Source organism: Mobula birostris, chromosome 5 (genome assembly GCF_030028105.1).
Source record: "Mobula birostris isolate sMobBir1 chromosome 5, sMobBir1.hap1, whole genome shotgun sequence".
In the NCBI taxonomy this organism is placed as follows: Eukaryota; Metazoa; Chordata; class Chondrichthyes; order Myliobatiformes; family Myliobatidae; genus Mobula; species Mobula birostris.
The window spans coordinates 83,101,061-83,113,481 of record NC_092374.1 but is presented as its reverse complement, the minus strand read 5'-3'; the positions used below and the strand labels follow the sequence as shown (position 1 = coordinate 83,113,481).

The 12,421-nt window shown below is 42.6% G+C and overlaps 1 protein-coding gene across 1 annotated transcript in view; it reads right to left on the bottom strand.

The window, feature by feature from the left end:
- The window catches only part of LOC140197807 (misshapen-like kinase 1), a 352,270-nt gene that overhangs the window by 73,326 nt on the left and 266,523 nt on the right, over window positions 1-12,421 (bottom strand). Inside the window, exons 15-16 of the mRNA XM_072258270.1 lie at window positions 10,866-11,045; window positions 5,418-5,660 (exon numbers count right to left, since the gene is read on the bottom strand). Of these exons, the coding sequence (XP_072114371.1) occupies window positions 5,418-5,660; window positions 10,866-11,045 (423 nt within the window). The remainder of the gene's footprint in view (window positions 1-5,417; window positions 5,661-10,865; window positions 11,046-12,421) is intronic.

The following is a 12,421-nucleotide window of genomic DNA, read 5'->3' as shown; positions in this document are numbered from 1 at the left end:
CCTTTGAGCAGTTTGCTCAGGGTGATCGATGCAGAATAGGGCGCTTTGGTGAAGACTGGCTTTGCAGCCTGCAGTCAGCTAAAGGCACAGAGCTGAACTGAACTAAATGGAATACTAGACTCCTGGTTTGATGCTAATATTCCATGCGCTGAGTTTTTTTTCCACGTGTTGGGTGTTTGGTGTTTTCTTTGAACGGGTTCCATAGTATTTCTTTGATTCATGGCTGCCTGAGAGAGGATGAATCTCAGAGTTGTATTCTGTATATATACTTCAATAACAAATGTACATTGCATCTTTGAGAATGGTGTTGGATGCGGAGGCTCATGGTGAGGAAAAGAGTGACTCTATCCCTGTTAAGGCAGCGGGAAGATGGGGTGAGCACAGATATTTGGGAAATGAAGGAGATGTGGGTGAGGGCAGTATCAATAAAGAAAAACAATAGATTCAATGAAAAACAAAGACTGGCAAAAAAACAATGGGCAAAAGACGACAAACCATAACTAAAAACAAATAAATATATTAGTAAATAAATAATACTGAAAACATGAGTTGTAGAGTTCTTGAAAGTGAGTCTGTAGTTTGTGGAATCAGTTTACCATGGAGCGAGTGAAGTTATCTATGCTGGTTCAGGGGCCTGATGGTTGTTCCTGAATCTGGTGGTGTGGGACCTAACACTCCTGTACCTCCTACCCCATGGTAGGAGCAAGAAGAGAGCATGGCCTGGAGGTGGGGGGAACCTGATGATGGACACTGCTTCTTGTAATGTACTCAATGGTGGGGAGGGCTTTGCCTGTGATAGACTGGACTGTATCTACTGCTGTCAAAATCCGGCTAATAAGAATTAAGCACTTTGGGATATTTTACTTTACTAAAGGCAGACTGTAATTTGTACAATATACAATTGTACAGGTGGTTACCATGTACATTGTGGTTAGCACAACACATTATAGTCCCAGCGACCTGGGTTCAATTCCCGCCAGTGCCTGGAAGGAGTTTGTACATTCTCCCCGTGACTGTTTTTTTTTCCAGGTGCTTCAGTTTCCCCTCACAGTCCAAAGACGTACTGGCTGGTAGGTTGATTGGTCATTGTAAATTGCCCCGTGATTAGGCTCAGATTAATTTAGGGATTGCAGGGCGGTGTTGATCAAAGGGCTGGAAGGGCCTATTCTGCACTGTAACACAATAAATAAATAAATAAATAAACAAACTCCTTCATCACTGTCACTGGGTCTAAACCGTGGAACCCGCGCCCTCAAGGCGTACCCACACCTCAAGGACTGTAACAGTTCAAGAAGTCAGCTCAGGGGCAAAATTCCCAAGGGCAACTAGGGACCAGATTAGCATCCAGAGGCCTGGACCATTGTTCTACAGATGAGAGTGAATCCCATCTTGGCCATAAAAGGAATTTAAATCTTCAGTAATTCACTACAATCATAAATTATGTGCCATGTCATATGATGTGGGTGATCATGGTCTTCACCACCATGATTGTTCTTGCCAATTTTTTCCACAGAAATGGTTTGCCATTGCCTTCTGGGCAGTGTCTTTACAAGACGGGTGACCCCAGCCATTATCGATAATCTTCAGAGATTGTTGACCTAGTATCAGTGGTCACATAACCAGGTCTTGTGATATGCACCAGCTGCTCGTACAAGCATCCACCACCTGTTCCCATGGCTTCATGTGACTCCGATAGAGGAGGGAGGTTAAGCAGGTGCTACACCTCGCCTAAGGGTGACATGCTGACAGAGGGAAGGAGCACCTCACACCTCCTCTGTTAGAGAGGCATCTCCATTTTGCCACCCAGAGTAATTTAACAAATCCAGTACAAAAAGCTGGTTCATTAATGTCCTTCGGGGCTAAAAATCTGCCATCCTGGTTGGGTCTTTTTGTGACTCCACACCCTTCCCTGTGGTTAGCTCCTAACCTCTTCCTCAGTTCAGAAGAAATTGTATTTTTCATTTTATTTTATTGAGATACCGCATGGAGTAGACCTTTCTGGCCCTTTGAGTCATGCTGCCCAGCAATCCTGATTTAATCCTAGCCTAATCATGGGACAATTTACAATGACCAATTAACCTACCAACTGGTATGTCTTTGGACTGTGGGAGGAAACCCACAGGGAGAACGTACAAACTCTTTACAAGTAGCAGTGGGAATTGAACCTGGGGTCGCCTGTACTGTATAGCGTTGTGCTAAACACTATGCTGCCGTGTAACCCTTAGAGGTGGCTAACAAATAATGGTTATGTGACATTTACATCCTATAAACTAAAATATGGAAATGAATTATACAGTCATTTAAATAGCATATTTGGGAACAAGTAATTTGAAGCCTTGGTTTAATATCTCATCTGATTAAATTTAACCTTCCCCCAGTTTGCAATTAGAGTATAAGTGGATTTAAAGTCAACTGTGGATGATACTTCAATCTAAAGCTATTGGCTCGCAGGTGAAGGTGCTGGCTTTGACGGTGACGCTTGTTAAAGAGATTTGTACTGTCAGTAAACAGGTTACACAGTTAAATGGATATAACCTTAACTTCAAGTTTTAGTTTTAATCCACCCCAGGCTATTAGGATGAACATCACCAATTCTGTGCTGTTCGTGATAACTGTAGATCATTCAGTGTCTCCACTATTCAACTATCTTTTCCCTATCGACATTTAGTGGCCACTTTATTAGGAACACCTGCACCCCTGTTCATTAGTGTAAATGTCTAATCAGCCAGTCATATAGCAGCAACTCAATGCATTCAAGCATGCAGGTCTTGTCAAGAGATTCAGAATGGGGAAGAAATGTGATCCAAGTAACTCTGATTGTTGGTGCCAGATGGGGTGGTTTGCGTATCTCAGAAACTGATCTCCTGAGATTTTCATGTACAACAGTCTCAAGGGAGGGGTGGTGTCCCAACCTTTTTTATGCCATGGACCCCTACTGTTAAGCGAGGTACCTCAGGTTGGGAACCCCTACTCTAGAGTTTACAGAGAATGGTGTGGAAAAATAATAAACATCCAGTGAGCAGCAGTTCTGTGGGTGAAAACACCTTGTTAATGAGACAAGTCAGAGGAGAATGGTCAGACTAGTTCAAGCTGACAGGAAGGTGACAGTAACTTAAATAACCACATGTTACAACAATAGTGTGCAGAAGAGCATTTCTGAAAGCAGAATATGTCAATCCGTGAAGTGGATGGATTGCAGCAGCAGAAGACCACAGAGATATACTCTGTGGCCACTTTATTAGGTACAGAAGACACTAATAACATGACCACTGAGTATATCTTAGAAAAATTCACCCCCTCATTACCTTTGAGTAATAAATATTATAAAATTTGGGTTTGAATTAGTGTGGTGGGTGACAGTTGCTACAGGATGCAACTGCATATGATTATGTAAAGCTGCAGAGTAATGTGCTTTTAACCTATCTTATCCATGCTACACTTGAAGTGTTCAGAAAGACCCTGTGACAAAGGCTTATTTTTGACTCATAGGTGCCATGGTATCATAGTGATTGGAGTGACACTACTACAGCTTTGGGCATTCCAGAGTTCAGAGTTCAATTTCGGCACCTTTCTGTACATCGTCCCCGTGGAACGTGTGGGTTTTCTCCTGGTGCTTCTGTTTCCTCGCACAGTCCAAAGACATACCAGGTAAGTTTACTGGTCATTGTAAATTATTCAGTGATTAACTTAGGGTTAATCAGGTTTCTCAGGGGTTGCTGGGGTGGCGTGGATCGAAGGGCTGGAAAGGCCTACACTGCCCTGCATCTCCAAATAAATATTACGACACTACATGCTAAGATTGTACTAACTACCAAAATAGAGTAGTTATAAATGAAAATCATTTCTTACCTTTGTAAACTTACAAAGAAAATAAATGGTTACCATTTATAAACTATCTAATCACACGAGGGGTGGGGTGGAGATCTGACTCCATGCTGTAAGGCGCTCCTTTGCTTTGCTAGCCTGCAGGTCACCCTTGGACAAGGTGTAGCACCTGCTTAGCCACCCCCCCACCCCTGGATCAGGGACACGTGAAGCCATGGGAGCAGGTGGTGGATGGTCGTATGAGCAGCTGGTGCATTTCACAAGTCCTAGTTATGTGACCACTGACACCAGGCAGATGATCTCTGAAGTAGGAAGTAAATTTTATTATCAAAGTACACATATGTCACTATATATAACCCTGAAATTCTTTTTCCTGTGGGCATAATCAGCAAATCTATAGCAGGATCAATAAAAGATCGACCAGAGTAGAGAAGACAACAAACTATGCAAATGCAAATATAAATAAGTAGCATACGAGATAATGTAATAATCCTTAAAATGAGATCATTGGTTGTGGGAACATATCAATGGATAGATGGGCAAGTGGGTATACTTAGTGGTCATGTTATAAGGTGCCTCCTGTACCCCTGTTCAAGAGCCTGATGGTTGTGGGGTAGTAACTGTTCTTGAACCTGGTGGTACGTATCCTGAGGCTGGGGTGACCTGTCTTATAAAGACACTGCCTAGAAGGCAATGGCAAAGCACTTCTGCAGGAAAATTTGTCAAGAATAATCATGGTCATGGAAAGACCATGATCACCCACGTAATATATCACAGCACATAATGATGATCACATGTGGATGTTTTAAAAATAAGCCTCCAGTATCCTTGAAATCTTGCGCTCAAAATGCTTTACTAAATTAACAAGCCCAAACTGTTACTGATCTCAAGTGCATGATTTGATTGTGAATGACACAAACAAAATACTCATGCAATTGATAAATGTGGAGATCAAGATTAAATGGACACTTCTAGTGAGGGGAGTTGAAACGGGTGGAGAGTGGGACAGTTAAAAGCTGATAAACTATGATATATAGATGTCACATCCACGTCACTGTAAACGCATACATTCTATTTTTAAATAATGTCATTGAAAATACCTACATCCACTATTATTGAAAAGTGTCTAAATGCATTAGAGGTTACACTCTTGTCAAAGCTGCTCTTTTGTAACCACCGGAAAAGGGTGCACCTTCTGTGTGACCATCTTCTGTTATGTGATACTGGAAGTTATATTGCAGAGTTTACAGAAACTGCTTGCAAAATGCATGTTATGCAGATTAATAAACTTGTAACCCACATCACTTCTGCATCACTTCGATTCTGCAGATCTGAATTTGGCACCTTTTCCATTGAAAGCACAATAAAGATTTCAAATTACAATAAACAAGGACCTTGGAATAGCAGGTTTAACACTCAAGGCGGGCCAAGATCACTTGGTGGGAGGGGGGTGGGTGGGGGAGGAAAAGATCAAGCTCACCCACAGATCAATCCAGGCCTGCTATCTTATTACATTAAGACAGCAAAGACAAACACTTTACTGTTAGTCTATTTCCTACAACAAATACACAAGCTCTAGAAACTGTGACTACCTTTGGTGGTGCTTCATCAGACATCTTCACCCATGGCCCGGCGTCATCTCTGTTTGCACGGGGAGGCAGCACGGGGGTCTCGGAGGTGGGGTCGGAGTTCTGCCGCAGCATCTCGCCGCGCTTCACTGGCGCTGGCTCCTGACTTGGGAAGGCAGCAACATTCTTGGTTGGTTGGTCTTGCAGTGACTGGGACCTCGGAACGGCTACAGATGGTTTCAGCGCGACAAGGTGTGCCACTTGAAACTGAAAGAAAAGTATTTTAAGTCTGCACTTAAATCTTTGCTAAAGTTTAATTGATCACCTCAGGGCATTATAATACTGACAATACCTAAAAGAAAGACCGTAAGACACAGGAGCAGAATTAGGCCATTTGGCTCATTGAATCTACTCCATCATTTCATCATGGTTGATTTATTATCCCTCACAACCCCATTCTCCTGTCTTCTCTGTATAACCTTTGACACCTTGACTACTCAAGAATCCATCCACCTCTGTTTTAAATAGACCCAGTCACTTGGCCTCTGTAACTGCTTGTGACAATTAATTCACCACCCTCTAGCTAAAGAATTCCTCCTCATTTCTGTTCTAAAGGGATATCCTTCAATTCTGAGGCCACGCCCTCTGGTCCTAACTCTCCCACTATTGGAAACATCCTCTCCATGTCTATTCTATCGAGACTTTACAAACTCTTCAGTGAGATCCCCTCTCAGTTTTCTAAACTCTATCAAACATGGTTCATATATTAACCCTTTCATTCGCGGGATAATTCTTGTGAACCTCCTCTGGATCCTCTCCAAGGCTAGCATATCTTTTCTTTGATGTGGGGTCCAAAACTGGTCACAATTCTCCAAATGCGGGTTGACTAATACCTCATAAAGCCCCAACACTGCATCCTTGCTTTTATATTCTAGTTCTCTTGAAATGAATGCTAATGTTGCATTTGCCTTCTTTGCTACTGGCTCATCCTGCAAGTTAACCTTCAGGGAACCCTGCACAAACAGTTTTGGTCCCCTAATCTGAGGAAAGACATTCTTGCCATAGAGGGAGTGCAAAGAAGGTTCACCAGATTGATTCCTGGGATGGCAGGACTTTCATGTGATGAAAGACTGGATCGACTAGGCTTATATTCGTTGGAATTTAGAAGATTGAGGAGGGATCTTATTGAAACGCATAAAATCCTAAAGGGATTGGACAGGCTAGATTGCAGGAAGATTGTTCCTGATGTTGGGGAAGTCCAGAACGAGGGGTCACAGTTTGAGGACAAAGGGGAAGCCTTTTAGGACTGAGATTAGGAAAAACTTCTTCACACAGAGAGTGGTGAATCTGTGGAATTCTCTGCCACAGGAAACAGTTGAGGCCAGTTCATTGGCTATATTTAAGAGGGCTATATTGGCTATATTTAAGATATGGCCCTTGTGGCTAAAGGGATCGGGGGTATGGAGCGAAGGCTGGTACAGGGTTCTGACTTGGATGATCAGCCATGATCATACTGAATGGCGGTGCAGGCTCAAAGGGCCGAATGGCCTACTTCTGCACCTATTTTCTATGTTACCCCCAAGTCCTGTTGTTCCTCTGATTTTCGAGTTCAGAGTCAGATCTAATGTCACCGGCATATGTCGTGAAACTTGTTGTCTTTGCATCAGCTGTCCAAAGTAAAACATAATAAAGTGTGTGTGTGTGTGTGTGCGTGTGTGTGTGTGTTTGTGTGTGTTTGTGTGTGTGTGTGTGTGTATATATATATATACACACACACACACAAACTCAGATACCCATTAAAAAAGTTAATTAAGTAAATAGTGCAAAAAGAGAAAAAAATAAGGTAGTGTTCACATGTCCATTCAGAAATCTGATGGCAAAAGGGAAGAAGCTATTCTTGAGTGTGTGCTTTCAGGCTCCGGTACCCACCTCCTGATGGTAACAATGAGAAAGGGGCATGTCCTAGATGACGGGGTCCTTCGTGATCGACGCCATCTGTAGGAGACAACTGTCCTGGATGCTAACAGTTCACAACTCTCTGCAGCTTATTACGATCCTGTGCACTGAGCACCCCCCCCCCCCCCACAAGACGGTGATGCAACCGGTTAGAATGCTCTCCATTGTACAACTGTAGAAATTTGCCCATTTAGAACATTGATTGTATTTTCCTCCACAGATGCTGCCTGACCCATTGGGTTCCTCCAGCATTTTAGCTTTTGCTACAGCATATGTAGTTAATATTTACCTTGAGGGTTTCATGGAAATGGTGGCATCAATCATGAACTTCCCAGACTGGTTCTGGACAGGGTGAAGATCTACTTTTCTCAGTGCCTGTTCAGCGGCAAAGAGAAGATAAAGAATGGTCCACTTGAGATTCTTATAAAGATGGATATAACAATGTTTCTCCTTGTGATAAGGCTCAATCCAAGGAAAGTAAGGGATGCAGAGAGAAGCTTGAAAGAAATTTCCAGACCTCAAGATACTGAGAGGGTAAAAAAATGCTTCTATAATTAACTGAAGTGAACAGCACTGATATTTACGGGGAAGATAAAGGCACACGGCCTCTCAAAGTCCAATCCTATGTCCCTGTCGTGAGAGGTGGAAAAGCCGGCTAACAGGGCTCTGTGAAGCTGTATAGGCCAATCCCCTGTACAGTGGATTACAGAAACATTGATGAACTCCAATCAGACCATCTACTTTGGATGATGGAGATGGAGGGTCACCAATGGCCTGGGCCCAACATATAGATGCACCTACAAAGATGGCACAACAGTGGATATATTTCATTGGGAGTTTGGTATGTCTCCAAAAACACTGAAAAAATTCTACAGAGGTACCACGGAGAACATTCTGACTGGCTGCATCACCATCTGGTACGGTGGGGGGGGGGGGGGTGCTACTGCACAGGATCGAAGTATGCTGCAGAGAGTTGTAAATTTAGTCTGCTCCATCATGAGCCCAAGCCTCTGTATCCAGGACATCTTCAAGAAGCTATGCCTCAAAAAGGCAGTGTACATCACTAAGGACCTCCAACACCCAGGCTATTCCTTGTTCTCATTGCTACCATCAGAAAGGAGGCTACGATTCAGGAACAACTTCTTCCCCTGTGCCATCCGATTTCTGAATAGGCATTGAACATATGAACACCACCTCACTACCATTTTATTTTTACACTACTCATTTAATATAACTATTATAAATGTGTGTTTTTAAATTTTATTATTTATATATACAGTGGCATGCAAAAGTTTGGGCACCCCGGTCAAAATTTCTGTTACTGTGAATAGCTAAATGAGTAAAAGATGACCTGATTTCCAAAAGGCATAAAGTTAAAGATGACACATTTCTTTAATATTTTAAGCAAGATTACTTCTTTATTTCCATCTTTTACAGTTTCAAAATAACAAAAAACAAAAAGGGCCCAAAGCAAAAGTTTGGGCACCCTGCATGGTCAGTACTTAGTAACACCCCCTTTGGCAAGTATCACAGCTTGTAGACGCTTTCTGTAGCCAGCTAAGAGTCTTTCAACTCTTGTTTGGGGGATTTTTGCCCATTCTTCCTTGCAAAAGGCTTCTAGTTCTGTCAGATTCTTGAGCCATCTTGCATGCACTGCTCTTTTGAGGTTTATCCACAGATTCTTGATGATGTTTAGGTCAGGGGACTGTGAGGGCCATGGCAAAACCTTCAGTTTGTGCCTCTTGAGGTAGTCCATTGTGGATTTTGAGGTGTGTTTAGGATCATTATTCTGTTGTAGAAGCCACCCTCTTTTCACCTTCAGCTTTTTTTTTTTTTTACAGACGGTGTGATGTTTGCTTCCAGAATTTGCTGGTATTTAATTGAATTCATTCTTCCCTCTACCAGTGAAATGTTCCCTGTGCCACTGGCTGGAACACAAGCTCAAAGCATGATCGATCCACCCCTGTGCTTAACAGTTGGAGAGGTGTTCTTTTTATGAAATTCTGCACCCTTTTTTCTCTAAACATACCTTTGCTCATTGCGGCCAAAAAGTTCTATTTTAACTTCATCAGTCCACAGGTCTTGTTTCCAAAATGCATCAGGCTTGTTTAGATGGTCCTTTGCAAACTTCTGATACTGAATTTTGTGGTGAGGATGCAGGAAAGGTTTTCTTCTGATGACTCTCCCATGAAGGTCATATTTGTGCAGGTGTCACTGCACAGTGGAACAGTGCACCACCACTCCAGAGTCTGCTAAATCTTCCTGAAGGTCTTTTGCAATCAAACAGGGATTTTAATTTGCCTCTCTAGCAATCCTACGAGCAGTTCTCTCAGAAAGTTTTCTTGGTCTTCCAGACCTCAACTTGACCTCCACTGCTCCTGTTAACTGCCATTCTTAATTACATTATGAAATGAGGAAACTGCTACCTGAAAACGCTTTGCTATCTTCTTATAGCCTTCTCCTGCTTTGTGGGCATCATTTATTTTAATTTTCAGAGTGCTAGGCAGCTGCTTAGAGGAGCCCATGGCTGCTGACTGTTGGGACAAGGTTTGAGGAGTCAGGGTATTTATAAAGCTTTGAAATTTGCATCACTTGACCTTTCCTAACGATGACTGTGAACAAGCCATAACCCTGACAAGCTAATTAAGGTCTGAGACCTTGGTAAAAGTTATCTGAGAGCTCAAGTCTCTTGGGGTGCCCAAACTTTTGATTGTTTGCATGTGCGTGTTTGTGTACACACACATACACACACAAATATAATACACATATATACATACACACTTACTGTAATTCACATTTTTCCTCCATTATGTATTACATTGTACTGCTGCCACAAAGTCAGCAAATTTCATGACATACACCAGTGATATTAAATCTGATTCTGATTGCTCCACTGACAGTTAAGGCCCCGAGGAGAAGACGATAAAAATACAAGGGACCATGGAATACTTGGATAGGTGATGATGAAAGAGGGTCACGTGGAGCTTGAAATGCCAGTGGAACAACTGAGTTTCTGTAACTTCAGTGGACAACCAACAGTTCTATATCATGAAATGCTAATGATTCATATGCTAGATGGTTACCGTGTTTGACACCAGTACAGTTAAGCAAAAAAAAGCGCTGTATAGGAGTGGATCCCAACCTGGGTGCACGGACCCTGTACTTAATGGTGGGGGTCTATGGCATAAACAAAAAAGTCGGGAACCCCGGTGCTGTAGAAACTCAATGAGTCGGGCAGCATCTATAGAGGGAACTGCAAGTTTTGGTTTGAGAACATGCACACAACTTGCTGAGTTCTTCCAACAGCTCATTTACTGCTCCAGATCCCAGCACCTGTGGTTTTGTGTTCAATTTGCTTCAGTGATTTTGGAGACCCAGCAGTAACTGCCGATGAGTGGAAGGAAAATCTGAAACTGCAGTGTGTGAACCGCGTGTTTCTGTAAAATAATCCAGGCCTACAGTAGTTTTTCCAAACATGAAAGCACCAGTGAAAAGCCAGCTGTGGCAATCACCCACCTTTGACTGGGCTCCCTGGGGCTCCACCGGCCGGTGCATGGGTGGCGTCTGTGAAGCCTGGGCGGAATTGTTGGGTACGGATTCAGAGAGTGACTGCAGCGATGGATCAGATATCGTGGTCCCCATCTTAGGCTTGGCACCAGGAGAGTTTTGCCGGTTCATTTTGGAGCGTTCTTCAACCTTTGCAGATAGAAATCAAGGCAGGCATGTAATTTGATGTCAACAAAACGACCAGAGATTCATATTGATTAATTAGACTCAACTATGTCATCTTGATTGATTGAGACTTCGCTGGATTTTGTTTCAAAGGGGCTGCACTGTACAGAAAGTAACTCCTAATACTTTGTTAGCCAAGAGACCAATGCATCACTTTTCAGTGACTTAACGCTCGATGCTAAATTGTGAAAGGCAGCAATACTGAATAGATTATATATGGATTTTTATGCATTTGAGCAACATGATATTGTATTGGTCTGTGTGTGAAGCCATGGCATGCAACCCCAGTGCAACTGGTACTTGCACAACTTACAAGCTTGTATCTTCCTTGTGGTGACAGTGCAGGTGGAGCTTTAAATTTAACCAAGTGATTTTTTGCTGAACAAGAAACTCAATTTCAGACAACCCCATGGAACATTTGTCATTTAATAGCAAACTTAAGGAAGCAAAGGACCTACAACCTATATAGAACAACTGTGGAAACTGGGTTCCCTGTGACTTTTTGTTTAAAATAGCCATTCACTTATAGGATGTTACCTTTATGACCAAAGCTAACATTTGTGCTCAAAACTAATTTTCTTTGAAATAACTTGCTAGAAAATTTCGGAGGACATTTAAGACTCTACCAGGTTGGTGGATATGAAATAACTAAAATCAGACCAGTTTAGACCACAAGATACAGGAGCAGAATTAGGCTGTCAGGACAGAGGCATTCTGAGCTGGTGCACTCCACCGGGGGTGGTGTGGCACAGCATCCTGGCTGGAGTTGGTGCTGCCACCTGGCAGAAGAGAAGCTCTATTGTGGTCGACCGAAGATTTCAATGGACTGAAGGGTCTGGACTACATACTATATATTTTGCACAGTTGTATTTTTACTGTTATCTATATGTGCTTGTTATCTTGTACATGCAAGAGCTAGGTCTCAAGCCGCAGTGTTGCCTGAGAGGTATCAGAGCTTGGGTGCCCCACCAGGGGTGGCATGGCATGGCAGGAGCTAGTGCTGCCCACCCCCACCCCCCAATAGTGTTTGCTCAACAGAAGACCGGTTCTGTTGTGGTTAACTGCAGATTGATGGTGCAAGTTTGGACTCTTATTGCATGACTGTTACAGCATTTGTGCTTGCTACCTTGTACATGATTTGTGTGCTTTGTGCTGTGTATGACAGTTGGTTCTGTGTTTTGCTCCTTGACCATGGCTCATTTGGCTGTATTCATGAGTATTCAAGTATGGTTGAATGACAATTAAATTTGAATTGAACTGAATTTAGATGAACATTTATTTAGCTAGATGCCATGTTTAGTGTTTCACTGTTCATTTTTAAACAAATGATTAATGTTTGG